The 26,085-nt window shown below is 43.1% G+C and overlaps 1 protein-coding gene across 3 annotated transcripts in view; it reads right to left on the bottom strand.

Annotated features, from left to right (window-relative positions):
* The window catches only part of ampd3b (adenosine monophosphate deaminase 3b), a 67,523-nt gene that overhangs the window by 35,530 nt on the left and 5,908 nt on the right, over positions 1–26,085 (bottom strand). For all 3 annotated transcript variants that reach the window (XM_069685749.1, XM_069685748.1, XM_069685750.1), the window contains one exon: positions 24,216–24,438. In XM_069685749.1, coding sequence (XP_069541850.1) covers positions 24,216–24,438 — 223 coding nt within the window. The remainder of the gene's footprint in view (positions 1–24,215; positions 24,439–26,085) is intronic.

Below are 26,085 nucleotides of genomic sequence, written 5' to 3'. Positions count from 1 at the left end.
TCGCAATCTGTGAAACAAACTCCAAAGGTCTTGACAATTGTCCACCACAACACGCAGGGTCTGCCATGTCACATGGTGGACCTGAAATCGCATCACGAGCTCCAGCAAGCAGATGTGCTTTGTCTCACAGAGACGCATTTGTCGGGCTCCTCTGTTGCTGAAATTTTTCAATTGGAGGGGTACACCGTGTTCACACGTAGCAGACAGCTGTCTTACAACAGCTGTGTGAACATGGCCAAAAAAGAGGGAGGTGGAGTTGCGATGTACTGTCGAGACACTGTTCAAGCAGAGCCTCGCAGGTACATGCATCAGGTCACCGATTTGGAGTTTGTTGTCGTCAAAATCGAGGCTCCAGTCAAAGTGCTAATAGCGACTGTGTACAAACCGCCAAGTTTTCAACTGGGAGTCTTTCTCCAAAACTTGAAAAACCTCTTGGACTCATTGGACATGTTAAACCACCAGCCCATCATTGTTTGTGGCGATTTTAATGAGGACCTCCTTTCAAAAGGAAAAAAAAGTATCAAAGATTTGTTTCAGTCCAGAGGTTACACTCAATTAGTAGCAAATTCGACAACCGAAAAGAACACACTGATTGACCACATTTACATTTCACATCCTGATAAATGTCTTCAATCAGGTGTTCTCCAAACTTATTACAGTTACCACAGTCCAGTTTATTGTATTTTGACTGACTAATAGCCTCTCCAGCTCTTATGTGAAAGACCTGCCACGTTTTACAGTGTATCTGGAGTCTGTCATTATCATTGTTAAATTATGCTGTAGTCTTGTTTAGTCTTTTAGTGTGTTTTTGTCTCATGTAATTGTTTTTCATATGTATGTTGTTACAGTGGCATGTCTTGGCTGGAAAATCTTATTGTGTAAATGTCTTTTATATATCTATTTATATATTTATTCAATTTAGAATGGGGTCAGCAAATTCTTCTCATAAGCCAAGCTCGCATAAGTTATGTAATTTAATGATGTATGTTTAATCATGTAATGTATGTTTAATCATGTATATTTAATCATGTAATGTAATGTATTTTTTTATTGTAATTTTTTTATTTTTTTTTATTGTAATTTTTCTGCTGGGTTGTTGTTGTCGCTACTTGTGTTGCAGGGAGGAAGCTGAACATCCAGCTGAGATGCAGACCAAGCTGTATGTCAAACCAGGTCCATCAAAAAGTAAGTGTCTCTTTTTTTAAAGTGATTCACTTGCATTGAGTGATTTAACTCAATGATGATGTCATTGTCTTTCTAGGATGATCCAGTGAGAAAGACCCCCAGAGGACTGCAGCAGATCTCTCTCCAGCAAAGACAACAACCCAGAAGAAAATAAGGGAAGTAAGATTTCGTTAAATTCTCAACTTTCACTTCAGTCTTTGAAATCTGTTACTAATTTATGTCTTTTAAATCTGGCAACATTTATACAGACAGCAGCAAGAAGACCTCCAGAGGACTGCAGCAACAATAAGGGAAGTCAGATTTCGTTAAATTCTCAACTTTCACTTCAGTCTTTGAAATCTGTTACTAATTTATGTCTTTTAAATCTGCCAACATTTATACAGACAGCAGCAAGAAGACCTCCAGAGGACTGCAGCAACAATAAGGGAAGTCAGATTTCGTTAAATTCTCAACTTTCACTTCAGTCTTTGAAATCTGTTACTAATTTATGTCTTTTAAATCTGCCAACATTTATACAGACAGCAGCAAGAAGACCTCCAGAGGACTGCTGCAACAATAAGGGAAGTCAGATTTCGTTAAATTCTCAACTTTCACTTCAGTCTTTGAAATCTGTTACTAATTTATGTCTTTTAAATCTGCCAACATTTATACAGACAGCAGCAAGAAGACCTCCAGAGGACTGCAGCAACAATAAGGGAAGTCAGATTTCGTTAAATTCTCAACTTTCACTTCAGTCTTTGAAATCTGTTACTAATTTATGTCTTTTAAATCTGCCAACATTTATACAGACAGCAGCAAGAAGACCTCCAGAGGACTGCAGCAACAATAAGGGAAGTAAGATTTCGTGAAATTCTCAACTTTCACTTCAGTCTTTGAAATCTGTTACTAATTTATGTCTTTTAATTCTGCCAACATTTATACAGACAGCAGCAAGAAGACCTCCAGAGGACTGCTGCAACAATAAGGGAAGTCAGATTTCGTGAAATTCTCAACTTTCACTTCAGTCTTTGAAATCTGTTACTAATTTATGTCTTTTAAATCTGCCAACATTTATACAGACACCAGCAAGAAGACCTCCAGAGGACTGCTGCAACAATATGGGAAGTCAGATTTCCTGAAATTCTCAACTTTCACTTTTTTTGCACTCCAGGAAGAAGGCCTCCTCTGCTTGTTTTTTTTTTTGAAAAAAAAAAAATGTTATCTGTTACAAAATGACGGTGTATGCCTGTTTATTTATGTTCCAAGTTTAGTTTTAGTTTGTAACAAATACCAAATAATAGTTTGTAAAAAATATCAATGGTAGGTGGTGAAATGAATACATTGTAGCATTGCATTGTAGTATAGTATCATAGCATTGGCAATCCTCATTGACAATGAATGGGGCTGTGTGAAAAAAAAATGAAACTTTCTTTTTCAAAAATCCAATTCAAAAAATCAAATCATATGATCAATGTACACGCGCACACAGACATGCAGCGCAGCACAGCCCACTCTCGCGATTTCCCAACGGGGAATTGTCTAGTTAGTGGGCTGTGCAGCACAGCCCACAATGGCCCCCTCTATAGCAAAGCTATAGGGGTCCATTGTGGGCTGTGCGAAGCACAGCCCACTATTGTTCTTCACTGCGCCTCTTTTTATTATTCTTCCTCCCTGATTTTCGGTTTCTTTCTTGCCCCGCAGCTTTGAGCGCACACAAACAAAAAATACATCAAAACGTGCGGCTCGGTCTAACTCGCTATGCTATTATTTTTATCTCCAGAATATTAATTTTTCGCGTCGTAAGACGCGAAAAACTGGGAAAAAATTCCCATCTGGAATGAATGGGACGAGGTACAAAAAACGCGCAAATCTGCAACGTTTTTCAAACATCTCCTGCTCTGGCCTACGTTCACCTAGAAACACCATTCAAACTTTAAAATGTAGGCACGGGTCTTGTCTATTTAAGTTGTATTTGATCTTTTTTCCTACCATGTTTCGTTTTTGAACGGTGACCCTTTAAAGATGGTGAGTTATCTTGGAAAAATTCAGGATTTATAATGGGTGTGTATTGCGGAATGTTCGTGCAGAGCTAATTGACAGAGTGTGGAGACTCAAAAAAACCTCTCAGAAATTCTATCTCTCTCTCGCGACCCCAGCCACAAATTACACAGTAGAACTGTGATTTTTCACAGAGTTGTAGCCACACTTGTCTTCTTTCTCCCAATGTGTCTACTTTATCAGTAGGATGTACGGTTTTTCATTTATCTGCCCCTAACCGACAAGAGTAGCTCTCAACTGCTCCATTTACTCCAATGTTAATCGGGAGGAGGATTTTCCAGGATTCTCGAAAGTGCACCTGTTTTTAACTCGCTCCTATTACCACATTTTAGAAGCTAGGACCACAAAAACTTATGTCTGTGTTCTTTAAGGCCTTTCTGGCTTGATGGTGAAGAAATTTTGACGATATCATGTTTGGTTTGGAAGAAATGGCAGTAGTTTGACGTCCTAAATGTGAGCCAGAAATCACGCTCAGATCAGCTGCCACAGACACCAGCTTTGGTCGTTGCTAGGGAGTAACGACAACCATCACCGCGGCAACCGAGCTCAGCTGGGCCAATTAATTATTCAGACTCCAAAAAACTCTCAGAAATTCTCTCTTTCCGTGACTCACCCCAGCCACAAATTACACAGTAGAACAGCGATTTTTCACAAAGTTGTAGCCACACTTGTCTTCTTTCTCCCAATCTGTCTACTTTATCAGTAGGACTTATGGTTTTTGATTTATCTGCCTGTAACCGACAAGAGTAGCGCTCAACTGCTCCATTCACTCCAATGTAAATCACACAGACAGACAGACTGCAGCAGAGTATGATCGTCCGGCGTCTGTGTCAAGTGCACAGATATCAGCCATCTCATTGGACAAATCACCTCGGATACAGATGACAGACAACACAGGAGGACTCTGATTGGACAGTTGTGTGTGTGTGGTTTTTCATATTTCACGTGTATGACAAGAGTCCCAGCCTGAACACAATTACATGAAAATATTTCCCATCAGGCCTAGCGCCCACTACTGGAAACAGGAAGTGACATATTTTACTCTACAAGCCCCTCCTCCAAGGTGGTAAAACATGTTAACCTCAAATTCATGTCAGGAAACTCGTAAGACCTTGATTAAGGTCTGTGACAAAACTTGTTCAGGTTACAACAGAGGGCGTGACCCTGGCGGCGCGGCGCATATAACCTTCGCCATGATGCCTCGCCATGACATTTAGGCTGCGATAACTCGCCTGTACTTCATCCTGTCTGCACCAAATTTCACATGCTTGATCAGAGTCCCGCCCTGAACAGATCTACACACTCCTTTCCTTACCAATACTATAGCGCCACCCACTGGTGACAGCCTGTATCAACTCTCATATACATTGTCCAATCTCCACCAAATTTCACAGGTTTGATGAGGGTACTGCCCTGAACACATCTACATAGACATTTTTCACTCATACTGATGGCGCCACCTACTGGGCAGAGCCTGTATCAACTCTCATATACATTGTCTGATTTGCTCCAAATTTCACAGGTTTGATGAGGGTACTGCCCTGAACACATCTGCATATTCATTTTTCACTCATAGTCACAGCGCCACCTACTGGTAAGAGCCAGTAGTAACTCTCATATACATTGTCTGATTTGCTCCAAATTTCACAGGTTTCATGAGGGTACTGCCCTGAACACATCTGCATATTCATTTTTCACTCATAGTCACAGCGCCACCTACTGGTAAGAGCCAGTAGTAACTCTCATATACAATGTTCAATCAGCTTGAAATTTCCCATGTATGATTACAGTGTCGGACTGAACAGTTCTACAGAATCATTTTTCGCTCATACTCTTAGCGCCACCTACTGGCAAGAGCCAGTACTACCTGGTATATACAATGTTATATCAGCTTCAAATTTCACATGCATGATTATAGTCTCGGCCTGAACAGATCTCCATAGGAAATTTCCCAACAGGGGTTAGCAAAGCTATAGGCTATCCATAAGTACAGAATGTGTCTGTCTAGACAAATACCATAGATGAAGACGCTGAGAATGAATGGTAGGTGGTGAAATGAATACATTGTAGCATTGCATTGTAGTATAGTATCATAGCATTGGCAATCCTCATTGACAAAAAAAATGAAACTTTCTTTTTCAAAAATCATATTATCAATGTACGCACACAGACATGCAGCGCAGCACAGCCCACTCTCGCGATTTCCCAACGGGGAATTGTCTAGTTAGTGGGCTGTGCAGCACAGCCCACAATGGCCCCCTCTATAGCAAAGCTATAGGGGTCCATTGTGGGCTGTGCGAAGCACAGCCCACTATTGTTATTGCTCGCGCCTCTTTTTATTATTCTTCCTCCCTGATTTTCGGCACCTAACTTGCCCCGCAGCTTTGAGCGCACACAAATAAAAAATACATCAAAACGTGCGGCTCGTTCGGACTCGGTGTGCTATTATTTTTATCTCCAGAATATTAATTTTTCGCGTCGTAAGACGCGAAAAACTGCCACAAATTTCCCATCTGGAATGAATGGGACGAGGTCCAAAAAACGCACAAATCTGCCACGTTTTTCAAACATCTCCTGCTCTGGCCTACGTTCACCTAGAAACACCATTCAAACTTTAAAATGTAGGCACGGGTCTTGTCTATTTAAGTTGTATTTGAACTTTTTTCCTACGATGTTTTGTTTTTGAACGGTGACCCTTTAAAGATGGTGAGTTATTTTGGAAAAATTCAGGATTTATAATGGGTGTGTATTGCGGAATGTTCGTGCAGAGCTAATTGACAGAGTGCGGAGACTCAAAAAAAACTCTCAGAAATTCTCTCTCTCTCTCGCGACCCCAGCCACAAATTACACAGTAGAACTGTGATTTTTTCACAGAGTTGTAGCCACACTTGTCTTCTTTCTCCCAATGTGTCTACTTTATCAGTAGGATGTACGGTTTTTCATTTATCTGCCCCCAACCGACAAGAGCAGCTCTCAACTGCTCCATTTACTCCAATGTTAATCGGGAGGAGGATTTTCCAGGATTCTCGAAAGTGCACCTGTTTTTAACTCGCTCCTATTACCACATTTTAGAAGCTAGGACCACAAAAACTTATGTCTGTGTTCTTTAAGGCCTTTCTGGCTTGATGGTGAAGAAATTTTGCCGATATCATGTTTGGTTTGGAAGAAATGGCAGTAGTTTGACGTCCTAAATGTGAGCCAGAAATCACGCTCAAATCAGCTGCCACAGACACCAGCTTTGGTCGTTGCTAGGGAGTAACGACAACCATCTCCGCGGCAACCGAGCTCAGCTGGGCCAATTAATTCTTCAGACTCCAAAAAACTCTCAGAAATTCTCTCTTTCCGTGACTCACCCCAGCCACAAATTACACAGTAGAACAGTGATTTTTCACAAAGTTGTAGCCACACTTGTCTTCTTTCTCCCAATCTGTCTACTTTATCAGTAGGACTTATGGTTTTTGATTGATCTGCCTGTAACCGACAAGAGTAGCGCTCAACTACTCCATTCACTCCAATGTAAATCACACAGACAGAGAGACTGCAGCAGAGTATGATCGTCCGGCGTCTGTGTCAAGTGCACAGATATCAGCCATCTCATTGGACAAATCACCTCGGATACAGATGACAGACAACACAGGAGGACTCTGATTGGACAGTTGTGTGTGTGTGGTTTTTCATATTTCACGTGTATGACAAGAGTCCCAGCCTGAACACAATTACATGAAAATATTTCCCATCAGGCCTAGCGCCCGCTACTGGAAACAGGAAGTGACATATTTTACTCTACAAGCCCCTCCTCCAAGGTGGTAAAACATGTTAACCTCAAATTCATGTCAGGAAACTCTTAAGACCTTGATTAAGGTCTGTGACAAAACTTGTTCAGGTTACAACAGAGGGCGTGACCCTGGCGGCGCGGCGCATATAACCTTCGCCATGATGCCTCGCCATGACATTTAGGCTGCGATAACTCGCCTGTACTTCATCCTGTCTGCACCAAATTTCACATGCTTGATCAGAGTCCCGCCCTGAACAGATCTACACACTCCTTTCCTTACCAATACTATAGCGCCACCCACTGGTGACAGCCTGTATCAACTCTCATATACATTGTCTGATTTGCTCCAAATTTCACAAGTTTGATGAGGGTACCGCCCTGAACACATCTACATATACATTTCTCACTCATAGTCATAGCGCCACCTACTGGGCAGAGCCTGTATAAACTGTCATATACATTGTCCAATCTCCACCAAATTTCACAGGTTTGATGAGGGTACTGCCCTGAACACATCTACATAGACATTTTTCACTCATACTGATGGCGCCACCTACTGGGCAGAGCCTGTATCAACTCTCATATACATTGTCTGATTTGCTCCAAATGTCACAGGTTTCATGAGGGTACTGCCCTGAACACATCTGCATATTCATTTTTCACTCATAGTCACAGCGCCACCTACTGGTAAGAGCCAGTAGTAACTCTCATATGCAATGTTCAATCAGCTTGAAATTTCCCATGTATGATTACAGTGTCGGACTGAACAGTTCTACAGAATCATTTTTCGCTCATACTCTTAGCGCCACCTACTGGCAAGAGCCAGTACTTTTTTACACGTGGGGTTCACACACACACGCGCACACAGACATGCTTACGCTAACGGAGCGTTAGCAGTTAGCTTGGCTAGTCGGAGCCCAGTAGCTCCGGGCCAACAGGGGTTAGCAAAGCTATAGGCTATCCATAAGTACAGAATGTGTCTGTCTAGACAAATACCATAGATGAAGACGCTGCAAATCACGCGCACACAGACATGCAGCGCAGCACAGCCCACTCTCGCGATTTCCCAACGGGGAATTGTCTAGTTATTATTCTTCCTCCCTAATTTTCGGTTTCTTTCTTGCCCCGCAGCTTTGAGCGCACACAAATAAAAAATACATCAAAACGTGCGGCTCGTTCGGACTCGGTGTGCTATTATTTTTATCTCCAGAATATTAATTTTTCGCGTCGTAAGACGCGAAAAACTGGGAAAAAATTCCCATCTGGAATGAATGGGACGAGGAAAAAAAAACTCGAAAATCGGAGACGTTTTTCAAACATCTCCTGCTCTGGCCTACGTTCACCTAGAAACACCATTCAAACTTTAAAATGTAGGCACGGGTCTTGTCTATTTAAGTTGTATTTGAACTTTTTCCCTACGATGTTTCGTTTTTGAACGGTGAGCCTTTAAAGATGGTGAGTTATTTTGGAAAAATTCAGGATTTATAATGGGTGTGTATTGCGGAATGTTCGTGCAGAGCTAATTGACAGAGTGCGGAGACTCAAAAAAAACTCTCAGAAATTCTCTCTCTCTCTCGCCACCCCAGCCACAAATTACACAGTAGAACTGTGATTTTTTCACAGAGTTGTAGCCACACTTGTCTTCTTTCTCCCAATGTGTCTACTTTATCAGTAGGATGTACGGTTTTTCATTTATCTGCCCCCAACCGACAAGAGTAGCTCTCAACTGCTCCATTTACTCCAATGTTAATCGGGAGGAGGATTTTCCAGGATTCTCGAAAGTGCACCTGTTTTTAACTCGCTCCTATTACCACATTTTAGAAGCTAGGACCACAAAAACTTCTGTCTGTGTTCTTTAAGGCCTTTCTGGCTTGATGGTGAAGAAATTTTGCCGATATCATGTTTGGTTTGGAAGAAATGGCAGTAGTTTGACGTCCTAAATGTGAGCCAGAAATCACGCTCAGATCAGCTGCCACAGACACCAGCTTTGGTCGTTGCTAGGGAGTAACGACAACCATCTCCGCGGCAACCGAGCTCAGCTGGGCCAATTAATTCTTCAGACTCCAAAAAACTCTCAGAAATTCTCTCTTTCCGTGACTCACCCCAGCCACAAATTACACAGTAGAACAGTGATTTTTCACAAAGTTGTAGCCACACTTGTCTTCTTTCTCCCAATCTGTCTACTTTATCAGTAGGACTTATGGTTTTTGATTGATCTGCCTGTAACCGACAAGAGTAGCGCTCAACTACTCCATTCACTCCAATGTAAATCACACAGACAGAGAGACTGCAGCAGAGTATGATCGTCCGGCGTCTGTGTCAAGTGCACAGATATCAGCCATCTCATTGGACAAATCCCCTCGGATACAGATGACAGACAACACAGGAGGACTCTGATTGGACAGTTGTGTGTGTGTGGTCTTTCATATTTCACGTGTATGACAAGAGTCCCAGCCTGAACACAATTACATGAAAATATTTCCCATCAGGCCTAGCGCCCGCTACTGGAAACAGGAAGTGACATATTTGACTCTACAAGCCCCTCCTCCAAGGTGGTAAAACATGTTAACCTCAAATTCATGTCAGGAAACTCTTAAGACCTTGATTAAGGTCTGTGACAAAACTTGTTCAGGTTACATCAGAGGGCGTGACCCTGGCGGCGCGGCGCATATAACCTTCGCCATGATGCCTCGCCATGACATTTAGGCTGCGATAACTCGCCTGTACTTCATCCTGTCTGCACCAAATTTCACATGCTTGATCAGAGTCCCGCCCTGAACAGATCTACACACTCCTTTCCTTACCAATACTATAGCGCCACCCACTGGTGACAGCCTGTATCAACTCTCATATACATTGTCTGATTTGCTCCAAATTTCACAAGTTTGATGAGGGTACCGCCCTGAACACATCTACATATACATTTCTCACTCATAGTCATAGCGACACCTACTGGGCAGAGCCTGTATAAACTGTCCTATACATTGTCCAATCTCCACCAAATTTCACAGGTTTGATGAGGGTACTGCCCTGAACACATCTGCATATTCATTTTTCACTCATAGTCACAGCGCCACCTACTGGTAAGAGCCAGTAGTAACTCTCATATACAATGTTCAATCAGCTTGAAATTTCCCATGTATGATTACAGTGTCGGACTGAACAGTTCTACAGAATCATTTTTCGCTCATACTCTTAGCGCCACCTACTGGCAAGAGCCAGTACTACCTGTTACATACAATGTTATATCAGCTTCAAATTTCACATGCATGATTATAGTCTCGGCCTGAACAGATCTCCATAGGAAATTTCCCAACAGGGGTTAGCAAAGCTATAGGCTATCCATAAGTACAGAATGTGTCTGTCTAGACTGTTAGCTAAATGTTATCATATGATCAATGTACACACACAGACATGCAGCGCAGCACAGCCCACTCTCGCGATTTCCCAACGGGGAATTGTCTAGTTAGTGGGCTGTGCAGCACGGCCCACAATGGCCCCCTCTATAGCGTAGCTATAGGGGTCCATTGTGGGCTGTGCGAAGCACAGCCCACTATTGTTATTGCTCGCGCCTCTTTTTATTATTCTTCCTCCCTGATTTTCGGCACCTAACTTGCCCCGCAGCTTTGAGCGCACACAAATAAAAAATACATCAAAACGTGCGGCTCGTTCGGACTCGGTGTGCTATTATTTTTATCTCCAGAATATTAATTTTTCGCGTCGTAAGACGCGAAAAACTGCCACAAATTTCCCATCTGGAATGAATGGGACGAGGTCCAAAAAACGCACAAATCTGCCACGTTTTTCAAACATCTCCTGCTCTGGCCTACGTTCACCTAGAAACACCATTCAAACTTTAAAATGTAGGCATGGGTCTTGTCTATTTAAGTTGTATTTGAACTTTTTTCCTACGATGTTTCGTTTTTGAACGGTGACCCTTTAAAGATGGTGAGTTATTTTGGAAAAATTCAGGATTTATAATGGGTGTGTATTGCGGAATGTTCGTGCAGAGCTAACTGACAGAGTGCGGAGACTCAAAAAAAACTCTCAGAAATTCTGTCTCTCTCTCGCGACCCCAGCCACAAATTACACAGTAGAACTGTGATTTTTTCACAGAGTTGTAGCCACACTTGTCTTCTTTCTCCCAATGTGTCTACTTTATCAGTAGGATGTACGGTTTTTGATTTATCTGCCCCTAACCGACAAGAGTAGCTCTCAACTGCTCCATTTACTCCAATGTTAATCGGGAGGAGGATTTTCCAGGATTTTCGAAAGTGCACCTGTTTTTAACTCGCTCCTATTACCACATTTTAGAAGCTAGGACCACAAAAACTTATGTCTGTGTTCTTTAAGGCCTTTCTGGCTTGATGGTGAAGAAATTTTGCCGATATCATGTTTGGTTTGGAAGAAATGGCAGTAGTTTGACGTCCTAAATGTGAGCCAGAAATCACGCTCAGATCAGCTGCCACAGACACCAGCTTTGGTCGTTGCTAGGGAGTAACGACAACCATCTCCGCGGCAACCGAGCTCAGCTGGGCCAATTAATTCTTCAGACTTTTTTCTGCCATGATATAACCTTCTGCTCCGTGCTGATCGATCTCATTTGACAAATCACCTCGGATACAGATGACAGACAACACAGGAGGACTCTGATTGGACAGTTGTGTGTGTGTGGTTTTTCATATTTCACGTGTATGACAAGAGTCCCAGCCTGAACACAATTACATGAAAATATTTCCCATCAGGCCTAGCGCCCGCTACTGGAAACAGGAAGTGACATATTTTACTCTACAAGCCCCTCCTCCAAGGTGGTAAAACATGTTAACCTCAAATTCATGTCAGGAAACTCGGAAGACCTTGATTAAGGTCTGTGACAAAACTTGTTCAGGTTACAACAGAGGGCGTGACCCTGGCAGCGCGGCGCATATAACCTTCGCCATGATGCCTCGCCATGACATTTAGGCTGCGATAACTCGCCTGTACTTCATCCTGTCTGCACCAAATTTCACATGCTTGATCAGAGTCCCGCCCTGAACAGATCTACACACTCCTTTCCTTACCAATACTATAGCGCCACCCACTGGTGACAGCCTGTATCAACTCTCATATACATTGTCTGATTTGCTCCAAATTTCACAAGTTTGATGAGGGTACCGCCCTGAACACATCTACATATACATTTCTCACTCATAGTCATAGCGCCACCTACTGGGCAGAGCCTGTATAAACTGTCATATACATTGTCCAATCTCCACCAAATTTCACAGGTTTGACGAGGGTACTGCCCTGAACACATCTACAGATACATTTTTCACTCATACTGATGGCGCCACCTACTGGGCAGAGCCTGTATCAACTCTCATATACATTGTCTGATTTGCTCCAAATTTCACAGGTTTCATGAGGGTACTGCCCTGAACACATCTGCATATTCATTTTTCACTCATAGTCACAGCGCCACCTACTGGTAAGAGCCAGTAGTAACTCTCATATACAATGTTCAATCAGCTTGAAATTTCCCATGTATGATTACAGTGTCGGACTGAACAGTTCTACAGAATCATTTTTCGCTCATACTCTTAGCGCCACCTACTGGCAAGAGCCAGTACTACCTGTTACATACAATGTTATATCAGCTTCAAATTTCACATGCATGATTATAGTCTCGGCCTGAACAGATCTCCATAGGAAATTTCCCAACAGGGGTTAGCAAAGCTATAGGCTATCCATAAGTACAGAATGTGTCTGTCTAGACAAATACAGACATGCAGCGCAGCACAGCCCACTCTCGCGATTTCCCAACGGGGAATTGTCTAGTTAGTGGGCTGTGCAGCACAGCCCACAATGGCCCCCTCTATAGCAAAGCTATAGGGGTCCATTGTGGGCTGTGCGAAGCACAGCCCACTATTGTTATTGCTCGCGCCTCTTTTTTATTATTATTCTTCCCCCTAAATTTTGGCACCTAACTTGCCCCGCAGCTTTGAGCGCACACAAACAAAAAATATATCAAAACGTGCGGCTCGTTCGGACTCGGTGTGCTATTATTTTTATCTCCAGAATATTAATTTTTCGCGTCGTAAGACGCGAAAAACTGGGAAAAAATTCCCATCTGGAATGAATGGGACGAGGAAAAAAAACCTCGAAAATCTGCGACGTTTTTCAAACATCTCCTGCTCTGGCCTACGTTCACCTAGAAACACCATTCAAACTTTAAAATGTAGGCACGGGTCTTGTCTATTTAAGTTGTATTTGAACTTTTTTCCTACCATGTTTCGTTTTTGAACGGTGAGCCTTTAAAGATGGTGAGTTATTTTGGAAAAATTCAGGATTTATAATGGGTGTGTATTGCGGAATGTTCGTGCAGAGCTAATTGACAGAGTGCGGAGACTCAAAAAAAACTCTCAGAAATTCTCTCTCTCTCTCGCGACCCCAGCCACAAATTACACAGTAGAACTGTGATTTTTTCACAGAGTTGTAGCCACACTTGTCTTCTTTCTCCCAATGTGTCTACTTTATCAGTAGGATGTACGGTTTTTCATTTATCTGCCCCCAACCGACAAGAGTAGCTCTCAACTGCTCCATTTACTCCAATGTTAATCGGGAGGAGGATTTTCCAGGATTCTCGAAAGTGCACCTGTTTTTAACTCGCTCCTATTACCACATTTTAGAAGCTAGGACCACAAAAACTTATGTCTGTGTTCTTTAAGGCCTTTCTGGCTTGATGGTGAAGAAATTTTGCCGACATCATGTTTGGTTTGGAAGAAATGGCAGTAGTTTGACGTCCTACATGTGAGCCAGAAATCACGCTCAGATCAGCTGCCACAGACACCAGCTTTGGTCGTTGCTAGGGAGTAACGACAACCATCTCCGCGGCAACCGAGCTCAGCTGGGCCAATTAATTCTTCAGACTCCAAAAAACTCTCAGAAATTCTCTCTTTCCGTGACTCACCCCAGCCACAATTTACACAGTAGAACAGCGATTTTTCACAAAGTTGTAGCCACACTTGTCTTCTTTCTCCCAATCTGTCTACTTTATCAGTAGGACTTATGGTTTTTGATTAATCTGCCTGTAACCGACAAGAGTAGCGCTCAACTGCTCCATTCACTCCAATGTAAATCACACAGACAGACAGACTGCAGCAGAGTATGATCGTCCGGCGTCTGTGTCAAGTGCACAGATATCAGCCATCTCATTGGACAAATCCCCTCGGATACAGATGACAGACAACACAGGAGGACTCTGATTGGACAGTTGTGTGTGTGTGGTTTTTTCTGCCATGATATAACCTTCTGCTCCGCGCTGATCGATCTCATTTGACAAATCACCTCGGATACAGATGACAGACAACACAGGAGGACTCTGATTGGACAGTTGTGTGTGTGTGGTCTTTCATATTTCACGTGTATGACAAGAGTCCCAGCCTGAACACAATTACATGAAAATATTTCCCATCAGGCCTAGCGCCCGCTACTGGAAACAGGAAGTGACATATAAGCCCCTCCTCCAAGGTGGTAAAACATGTTAACCTCAAATTCATGTCAGGAAACTCGTAAGACCTTGATTAAGGTCTGTGACAAAACTTGTTCAGGTTACAACAGAGGGCGTGACCCTGGCGGCGCGGCGCATATAACCTTCGCCATGATGCCTCGCCATGACATTTAGGCTGCGATAACTCGCCTGTACTTCATCCTGTCTGCACCAAATTTCACATGCTTGATCAGAGTCCCGCCCTGAACAGATCTACACACTCCTTTCCTTACCAATACTATAGCGCCACCCACTGGTGACAGCCTGTATCAACTCTCATATACATTGTCTGATTTGCTCCAAATTTCACAAGTTTGATGAGGGTACCGCCCTGAACACATCTACATATACATTTCTCACTCATAGTCATAGCGCCACCTACTGGGCAGAGCCTGTATAAACTGTCATATACATTGTCCAATCTCCACCAAATTTCACAGGTTTGATGAGGGTACTGCCCTGAACACATCTACATATACATTTCTCACTCATAGTCATAGCGCCACCTACTGGGCAGAGCCTGTATCAACTGTCATATACATTGTCCAATCTCCACCAAATTTCACAGGTTTGATGAGGGTACTGCCCTGAACACATCTACATAGACATTTTTCACTCATACTGATGGCGCCACCTACTGGGCAGAGCCTGTATCAAGTCTCATATACATTGTCTGATTTGCTCCAAATGTCACAGGTTTCATGAGGGTACTGCCCTGAACACATCTGCATATTCATTTTTCACTCATAGTCACAGCGCCACCTACTGGTAAGAGCCAGTAGTAACTCTCATATACAATGTTCAATCAGCTTGAAATTTCCCATGTATGATTACAGTGTCGGACTGAACAGTTCTACAGAATCATTTTTCGCTCATACTCTTAGCGCCACCTACTGGCGAGAGCCAGTACTTTTTTACACGTGGGGTTCACACACACACGCGCACACAGACATGCAGCGCAGCACAGCCCACTCTCGCGATTTCCCAACGGGGAATTGTCTAGTTAGTGGGCTGTGCAGCACAGCCCACAATGGCCCCCTCTATAGCGTAGCTATAGGGGTCCATTGTGGGCTGTGCGAAGCACAGCCCACTATTGTTCTTCACCGCGCCTCTTTTTATTATTATTCTTCCTACCAGATTTTCGGTTTCTTTCTTGCCCCGCAGCTTTGAGCGCACACAAATAAAAAATACATCAAAACGTGCGGCTCGTTCGGACTCGGTGTGCTATTATTTTTATCTCCAGAATATTAATTTTTCGCGTCGTAAGACGCGAAAAACTGGGAAAAAATTCCCATCTGGAATGAATGGGACGAGGAAAAAAAAACTCGAAAATCGGAGACGTTTTTCAAACATCTCCTGCTCTGGCCTACGTTCACCTAGAAACACCATTCAAACTTTAAAATGTAGCCACGGGTCTTGTCTATTTAAGTTGTATTTGAACTTTTTTCCTACGATGTTTCGTTTTTGAACGGTGACCCTTTAAAGATGGTGAGTTATTTTGGAAAAATTCAGGATTTATAATGGGTGTGTATTGCGGAATGTTCGTGCAGAGCTAACTGACAGAGTGCGGAGACTCAAAAAAAACTCTCAGAAATTCTGTCTCTCTCTCGCGACCCCAGCCACAAATTACACAGTAGAACTGTGATATTTTCACAGAGTTGTAGCCACACTTGTCTTCTTTCTCCCAATGTGTCTACTTTATCAGTAGGATGTACGGTTTTTCATTTATCTGCCCCTAACCGACAAGAGTAGCTCTCAACTGCTCCATTTACTCCAATGTTAATCGGGAGGAGGATTTTCCAGGATTTTCGAAAGTGCACCTGTTTTTAACTCGCTCCTATTACCACATTTTAGAAGCTAGGACCACAAAAACTTATGTCTGTGTTCTTTAAGGCCTTTCTGGCTTGATGGTGAAGAAATTTTGCCGATATCATGTTTGGTTTTGAAGAAATAGCAGTAGTTTGACGTCCTGAATCTGAGCCAGAAATCACGCTCAGATCAGCTGCCACAGACACCAGCTTTGGTCGTTGCTAGGGAGTAACGACAACCATCTCCGCGGCAACCGAGCTCAGCTGGGCCAATTAATTACTCAGACTCCAAAAAACTCTCAGAAATTCTCTCTTTCCGTGACTCACCCCAGCCACAAATTACACAGTAGAACAGTGATTTTTCACAAAGTTGTAGCCACACTTGTCTTCTTTCTCCCAATCTGTCTACTTTATCAGTAGGACTTATGGTTTTTGATTGATCTGCCTGTAACCGACAAGAGTAGCGCTCAACTGCTCCATTCACTCCAATGTAAATCACACAGACAGACAGACTGCAGCAGAGTATGATCGTCCGGCGTCTGTGTCAAGTGCACAGATATCAGCCATCTCATTGGACAAATCCCCTCGGATACAGATGACAGACAACACAGGAGGACTCTGATTGGACAGTTGTGTGTGTGTGGTTTTTTCTGCCATGATATAACCTTCTGCTCCGTGCTGATCGATCTCATTTGACAAATCACCTCGGATACAGATGACAGACAACACAGGAGGACTCTGATTGGACAGTTGTGTGTGTGTGGTTTTTCATATTTCACGTGTATGACAAGAGTCCCAGCCTGAACACAATTACATGAAAATATTTCCCATCAGGCCTAGCGCCCGCTACTGCAAACAGGAAGTGACATATAAGCCCCTCCTCCAAGGTGGTAAAACATGTTAACCTCAAATTCATGTCAGGAAACTCGTAAGACCTTGATTAAGGTCTGTGACAAAACTTGTTCAGGTTACAACAGAGGGCGTGACCCTGGCGGCGCGGCGCATATAACCTTCGCCATGATGCCTCGCCATGACATTTAGGCTGCGATAACTCGCCTGTACTTCATCCTGTCTGCACCAAATTTCACATGCTTGATCAGAGTCCCGCCCTGAACAGATCTACACACTCCTTTCCTTACCAATACTATAGCGCCACCCACTGGTGACAGCCTGTATCAACTCTCATATACATTGTCTGATTTGCTCCAAATTTCACAAGTTTGATGAGGGTACCGCCCTGAACACATCTACATATACATTTCTCACTCATAGTCATAGCGCCACCTACTGGGCAGAGCCTGTATAAACTGTCATATACATTGTCCAATCTCCACCCAATTTCACAGGTTTGATGAGGGTACTGCCCTGAACACATCTACATAGACATTTTTCACTCATACTGATGGCGCCACCTACTGGGCAGAGCCTGTATCAACTCTCATATACATTGTCTGATTTGCTCCAAATGTCACAGGTTTCATGAGGGTACTGCCCTGAACACATCTGCATATTCATTTTTCACTCATAGTCACAGCGCCACCTACTGGTAAGAGCCAGTAGTAACTCTCATATACAATGTTCAATCAGCTTGAAATTTCCCATGTATGATTACAGTGTCGGACTGAACAGTTCTACAGAATCATTTTTCGCTCATACTCTTAGCGCCACCTACTGGCGAGAGCCAGTACTACCTGTTACATACAATGTTATATCAGCTTCAAATTTCACATGCATGATTATAGTCTCGGCCTGAACAGATCTCCATAGGAAATTTCCCAACAGGGGTTAGCAAAGCTATAGGCTATCCATAAGTACAGAATGTGTCTGTCTAGACAAATACCATAGATGAAGACGCTGAGAATGAATGGTAGGTGGTGAAATGAATACATATTAGCATTGCATTGTAGCATTGCATTGTAGTATAGTAGCATCATAGCATCAATGTACACACACAGACATGCAGCGCAGCACAGCCCACTCTCGCGATTTCCCAACGGGGAATTGTCTAGTTAGTGGGCTGTGCAGCACAGCCCACAATGGCCCCCTCTATAGCAAAGCTATAGGGGTCCATTGTGGGCTGTGCGAAGCACAGCCCACTATTGTTATTGCTCGCGCCTCTTTTTATTATTCTTCCTCCCTGATTTTCGGCACCTAACTTGCCCCGCAGCTTTGAGCGCACACAAACAAAAAATACATCAAAACGTGCGGCTCGTTCGGACTCGGTGTGCTATTATTTTTATCTCCAGAATATTAATTTTTCGCGTCGTAAGACGCGAAAAACTGCCACAAATTTCCCATCTGGAATGAATGGGACGAGGTCCAAAAAACGCACAAATCTGCCACGTTTTTCAAACATCTCCTGCTCTGGCCTACGTTCACCTAGAAACACCATTCAAACTTTAAAATGTAGGCACAGGTCTTGTCTATTTAAGTTGTATTTGAACTTTTTTCCTACCATGTTTCGTTTTTGAACGGTGAGCCTTTAAAGATGGTGAGTTATTTTGGAAAAATTCAGGATTTATAATGGGTGTGTATTGCGGAATGTTCGTGCAGAGCTAATTGACAGAGTGCGGAGACTCAAAAAAAACTCTCAGAAATTCTGTCTCTCTCTCGCGACCCCAGCCACAAATTACACAGTAGAACTGTGATTTTTTCACAGAGTTGTAGCCACACTTGTCTTCTTTCTCCCAATGTGTCTACTTTATCAGTAGGATGTACGGTTTTTGATTTATCTGCCCCTAACCGACAAGAGTAGCTCTCAACTGCTCCATTTACTCCAATGTTAATCGGGAGGAGGATTTTCCAGGATTCTCGAAAGTGCACCTGTTTTTAACTCGCTCCTATTACCACATTTTAGAAGCTAGGACCACAAAAACTTATGTCTGTGTTCTTTAAGGCCTTTCTGGCTTGATGGTGAAGAAATTTTGCCGATATCATGTTTGGTTTGGAAGAAATGGCAGTAGTTTGACGTCCTAAATGTGAGCCAGAAATCACGCTCAAATCAGCTGCCACAGACACCAGCTTTGGTCGTTGCTAGGGAGTAACGACAACCATCTCCGCGGCAACCGAGCTCAGCTGGGCCAATTAATTCTTCAGACTCCAAAAAACTCTCAGAAATTCTCTCTTTCCGTGACTCACCCCAGCCACAAATTACACAGTAGAACAGCGATTTTTCACAAAGTTGTAGCCACACTTGTCTTCTTTCTCCCAATCTGTCTACTTTATCAGTAGGACTTATGGTTTTTGATTAATCTGCCTGTAACCGACAAGAGTAGCGCTCAACTGCTCCATTCACTCCAATGTAAATCACACAGACAGACAGACTGCAGCAGAGTGTGATCGTCCGGCGTCTGTGTCAAGTGCACAGATATCAGCCATCTCATTGGACAAATCACCTCGGATACAGATGACAGACAACACAGGAGGACTCTGATTGGACAGTTGTGTGTGTGTGGTTTTTTCTGCCATGATATAACCTTCTGCTCCGCGCTGATCGATCTCATTTGACAAATCACCTCGGATACAGATGACAGACAACACAGGAGGACTCTGATTGGACAGTTGTGTGTGTGTGGTTTTTTCTGCCATGATATAACCTTCTGCTCCGTGCTGATCGATCTCATTTGACAAATCACCTCGGATACAGATGACACAAAACACAGGAGGACTCTGATTGGACAGTTGTGTGTGTGTGGTCTTTCATATTTCACGTGTATGACAAGAGTCCCAGCCTGAACACAATTACATGAAAATATTTCCCATCAGGCCTAGCGCCCGCTACTGGAAACAGGAAGTGACATATAAGCCCCTCCTCCAAGGTGGTAAAACATGTTAACCTCAAATTCATGTCAGGAAACTCTTAAGACCTTGATTAAGGTCTGTGACAAAACTTGTTCAGGTTACAACAGAGGGCGTGACCCTGGCGGCGCGGCGCATATAACCTTCGCCATGATGCCTCGCCATGACATTTAGGCTGCGATAACTCGCCTGTACTTCATCCTGTCTGCACCAAATTTCACATGCTTGATCAGAGTCCCGCCCTGAACAGATCTACACACTCCTTTCCTTACCAATACTATAGCGCCACCCACTGGTGACAGCCTGTATCAACTCTCATATACATTGTCCAATCTCCACCAAATTTCACAAGTTTGATGAGGGTACCGCCCTGAACACATCCACATATACATTTCTCACTCATAGTCATAGCGCCACCTACTGGGCAGAGCCTGTATAAACTGTCATATACATTGTCCAATCTCCACCAAATTTCACAGGTTTGATGAGGGTACTGCCCTGAACACATCTACATAGACATTTTTCACTCATACTGATAGCGCCACCTACTGGTAAGAGCCAGTAGTAACTCTCATATACAATGTTCAATCAGCTTGAAATTTCCCATGTATGATTACAGTGTCGGACTGAACAGTTCTACAGAATCATTTTTCGCTCATACTCTTAGCGCCACCTACTGGCAAGAGCCAGTACTACCTGTTACATACAATGTTATATCAGCTTCAAATTTCACATGCATGATTATAGTCTCGGCCTGAACAGATCTCCATAGGAAATTTCCCAACAGGGGTTTGCAAAGCTATAGGCTATCCATAAGTACAGAATGTGTCTGTCTAGACTGTTAGCTAAATGTTATCATATGATCAATGTACGCACACAGACATGCAGCGCAGCACAGCCCACTCTCGCGATTTCCCAACGGGGAATTGTCTAGTTTATTATTATTCTTCCCCCTAAATTTTGGCACCTAACTTGCCCCGCAGCTTTGAGCGCACACAAACAAAAAATACATCAAAACGTGCGGCTCGTTCGGACTCGGTGTGCTATTATTTTTATCTCCAGAATATTAATTTTTCGCGTCGTAAGACGCGAAAAACTGGGAAAAAATTCCCATCTGGAATGAATGGGACGAGGAAAAAAAACCTCGAAAATCGGAGACGTTTTTCAAACATCTCCTGCTCTGGCCTACGTTCACCTAGAAACACCATTCAAACTTTAAAATGTAGGCACGGGTCTTGTCTATTTCAGTTGTATTTGAACTTTTTTCCTACCATGTTTCGTTTTTGAACGGTGACCCTTTAAAGATGGTGAGTTATTTTGGAAAAATTCAGGATTTATAATGGGTGTGTATTGCGGAATGTTCGTGCAGAGCTAACTGACAGAGTGCGGAGACTCAAAAAAAACTCTCAGAAATTCTGTCTCTCTCTCGCGACCCCAGCCACAAATTACACAGTAGAACTGTGATTTTTTCACAGAGTTGTAGCCACACTTGTCTTCTTTCTCCCAATGTGTCTACTTTATCAGTAGGATGTACGGTTTTTCATTTATCTGCCCCTAACCGACAAGAGTAGCTCTCAACTGCTCCATTTACTCCAATGTTAATCGGGAGGAGGATTTTCCAGGATTTTCGAAAGTGCACCTGTTTTTAACTCGCTCCTATTACCACATTTTAGAAGCTAGGACCACAAAAACTTATGTCTGTGTTCTTTAAGGCCTTTCTGGCTTGATGGTGAAGAAATTTTGACGATATCATGTTTGGTTTGGAAGAAATGGCAGTAGTTTGACGTCCTAAATGTGAGCCAGAAATCACGCTCAGATCAGCTGCCACAGACACCAGCTTTGGTCGTTGCTAGGGAGTAACGACAACCATCTCCGCGGCAACCGAGCTCAGCTGGGCCAATTAATTCTTCAGACTCCAAAAAACTCTCAGAAATTCTCTCTTTCCGTGACTCACCCCAGCCACAAATTACACAGTAGAACAGTGATTTTTCACAAAGTTGTAGCCACACTTGTCTTCTTTCTCCCAATCTGTCTACTTTATCAGTAGGACTTATGGTTTTTGATTGATCTGCCTGTAACCGACAAGAGTAGCGCTCAACTGCTCCATTCACTCCAATGTAAATCACACAGACAGAGAGACTGCAGCAGAGTATGATCGTCCGGCGTCTGTGTCAAGTGCACAGATATCAGCCATCTCATTGGACAAATCACCTCGGATACAGATGACAGACAACACAGGAGGACTCTGATTGGACAGTTGTGTGTGTGTGGTTTTTCATATTTCACGTGTATGACAAGAGTCCCAGCCTGAACACAATTACATGAAAATATTTCCCATCAGGCCTAGCGTCCGCTACTGGCAACAGGAAGTGACATATTTTACTCTACAAGCCCCTCCTCCAAGGTGGTAAAACATGTTAACCTCAAATTCATGTCAGGAAACTCTTAAGACCTTGATTAAGGTCTGTGACAAAACTTGTTCAGGTTACAACAGAGGGCGTGACCCTGGCGGCGCGGCGCATATAACCTTCGCCATGATGCCTCGCCATGACATTTAGGCTGCGATAACTCGCCTGTACTTCATCCTGTCTGCACCAAATTTCACATGCTTGATCAGAGTCCCGCCCTGAACAGATCTACACACTCCTTTCCTTACCAATACTATAGCGCCACCCACTGGTGACAGCCTGTATCAACTCTCATATACATTGTCCAATCTCCACCAAATTTCACAAGTTTGATGAGGGTACCGCCCTGAACACATCTACATATACATTTTTCACTCATAGTCATAGCGCCACCTACTGGGCAGAGCCTGTATAAACTGTCATATACATTGTCCAATCTCCACCAAATTTCACAGGTTTGATGAGGGTACTGCCCTGAACACATCTACATAGACATTTTTCACTCATACTGATGGCGCCACCTACTGGGCAGAGCCTGTATCAACTCTCATATGCATTGTCTGATTTGCTCCAAATGTCACAGGTTTCATGAGGGTACTGCCCTGAACACATCTGCATATTCATTTTTCACTCATAGTCACAGCGCCACCTACTGGTAAGAGCCAGTAGTAACTCTCATATACAATGTTCAATCAGCTTGAAATTTCCCATGTATGATTACAGTGTCGGACTGAACAGTTCTACAGAATCATTTTTCGCTCATACTCTTAGCGCCACCTACTGGCAAGAGCCAGTACTTTTTTACACGTGGGGTTCACACACACGCGCGCACACAGACATGCTTACGCTAACGGAGCGTAAGCAGTTAGCTTGGCTAGTCGGAGCCCAGTAGCTCCGGGCAAACAGGGGTTAGCAAAGCTATAGGCTATCCATAAGTACAGAATGTGTCTGTCTAGACAAATACCATAGATGAAGACGCTGAGAATGAATGGTAGGTGGTGAAATGAATACATTGTAGCATTGCATTGTAGTATAGTATCATAGCATTGGCAATCCTCATTGACAATGAATGGGGCTGTGTGAAAAAAAATGAAACTTTCTTTTTCAAAAATCATATGTTCAATGTACGTGGGGTTCACACACGTGCACACAGACATGCAGCGCAGCACAGCCCACTCTCGCGATTTCCCAACGGGGAATTGTCTAGTATCTATTTAATATTGCTGTGAAAATAATCTCCTCCAAACAACAACAATTATTCAAGTTTGTCGCCAAAATTTGACTGAATAGAGCTTGAACGCATCATAATGTAACTCAATGCAACCTCTGTTGTCTAGCTGTTACCTGCGTTATTTAGTCAAGCAGGACTGTGCTGCCTACTGGCTAACAGCGGACGTTACTAGCTCTCCTCCTGCCTATTTCAACACGGATTTGTTGTTCCCGATGTAACATTATCAGGGAAGAATAGGGACTGGACAGCTGGACGGCTGGGCGGCGTTAGTCTCGAGCTCTTCCCCAGTATCTATGGTACCTGCGTACCGTGCTGTAGAAAAATTAGTACCGTCATGTTTTCAGAATTTAGGCATCGACTTGGTACTACAGTATCGGTTCTCGTGACATCCCTAGTTGCCATGCAGAAGGAGACATATTTGATCACACATTTATCCATATCCTACTTCTTGGCAGACTCCTCAGACTGCTGCTCCGCCATCTCCTTCTTCAGCGCCCTCTCCCTGTCCTCATGCAGGCCGATGGGACAATCCTCCGGTACAGTGAACATTGCCAGAGCGTCCTTGTTGTCTTCATCTTTCAGAGCAGAGGCGTACACCTTCTCTGCGAGCAGACGGACCTTCTCATCCACATCATTGATTGATATTCTTTGGAAAAGCTGTGGCATTTCTGAGGGAGTTGAGAAAGATTTGAGTTGTAGTGAATGGTCGTTATACGGTTTCTTGTAGCGGTACAGTGAATGCTTGGCTATACAAAATGATTGTGTCTTTTCCTTACAGTTACAATGTCAAATTTTCTGCTGATCCACTTCACATAATTTAATGTGAGGTGGGGAATTACATTTAATGAAGCAAATCCCCCATCTCTCTTTCACTGGTGCTGTGCAAGGACAACACAGCATGTCCCACATATAGCATGCTTGCCCCACTGTGATACTGAGTTATTTTGAGCATACAGTCATTACCAGCAGTCACCAAATATGTTTTTGTTATGGTTCTTAGAAATTGAGATTACAGTTCTGATGAGATAACATGCTTTTGGAGTGTGAGAGACCTGCTAAAATGCTATATTTCATCTGAAGAATGTGATAAAATATGACAGCACATAAAGGAGAATAACATTATGTTAGTGGTGGCAATAAATACAAATACCAGCATAATAAACATGAGGCCTCTAAGTATGAATTTTTAAGGGGTTTGCGGGGGTTAAGAGATGAACTTTCAACGCATCATCGTAACTCTCACCAGTAAACATGTCTTGAGTGGCTGACTTGTGTTTCAGTGCTTGCTACGTGTTCATCGTGTCAGGCAAGTTACAGTAAACACAGTTAATCACTGTCCCTGGTGTCCTGGACTGGCAGTCTGAACTCTTAACCCCTGGGGGACTAAGGGTCACCCTTCCTGGAATTACAAAGATTCCTGGAAGATGTTGCTTTGAAGGTCTGTTATTTGTCTGCTGGTGTATCCCTGTGTTTAGTTTGTTTGTTGTGAAACATAATGCTCTATATGGTATTAGAGTGTAATGAATGTCATCAATACAGGATTTTTAAATATCTTGGTCGACATTGAAGGTGTTCGATTTTTAAAGAAAAATACATTTTGCAGGATCTCCAAACCAGATCAACCTGGGAACAGTAAATTAAGTAAATGAAGAAACATTCCCATAAAACCTGGACTAAGTGTCCTGATCATGTTTTTGTCGAGCTTTTGTTGCAGATGGAAAATGCCTGTAGAACTCTTTGTTGTTATGAATGAAGTTATTAGCATAACCTCATTTTGGTTCCCTGGACTGTATGGCTGGTAAAACAGTAATGTATTTACCTTGATTCTATTGCATATCTATACAATGACCTACCTAATTTGTTCAGGCTTGCGGTAAAATATTCTAAATGAAAATGAACACGTCCCGCAGCCGTCACGCACACGCCTTGCTTCCAGTGTTGCCCACAAAAGCGCACATTGACCTGATGCGGTCAGCCACAAACTAGGTTTTGACCTAGTCTTGCTAATATAGCTTTGGTTGCTGGCTTAATCCCCCTGTTGTGAAAACTACTGTTGCTATCCATCATCCCATCAGTATTGGGGATGTTTGGCTATTCTTATCGCTGTGTCATCACCGTTGCTAATAATATTCATCCTCAAAGTCATGGAGGTCACTTGGCCAATTCTAGCATCAATCCTTTTGGCAGTATTTGAATCAACAAGCGCAAGACAGGATATGCATTACCAGTGTATCAAATAGTCGCTGCTGCGGACTCGTCATCCTATTTTGTTTACATGCAACTCTATCTGTGAAAACTTTGAGGGATCTCTGCGC

Source organism: Semicossyphus pulcher, unplaced genomic scaffold (genome assembly GCF_022749685.1).
Source record: "Semicossyphus pulcher isolate SPU_LCO1_2020_fin unplaced genomic scaffold, fSemPul1.0.p SCAF_8, whole genome shotgun sequence".
Taxonomy (NCBI): Eukaryota; Metazoa; Chordata; class Actinopteri; order Labriformes; family Labridae; genus Semicossyphus; species Semicossyphus pulcher.
This window is presented reverse-complemented; position numbering and strand designations above follow the sequence as displayed.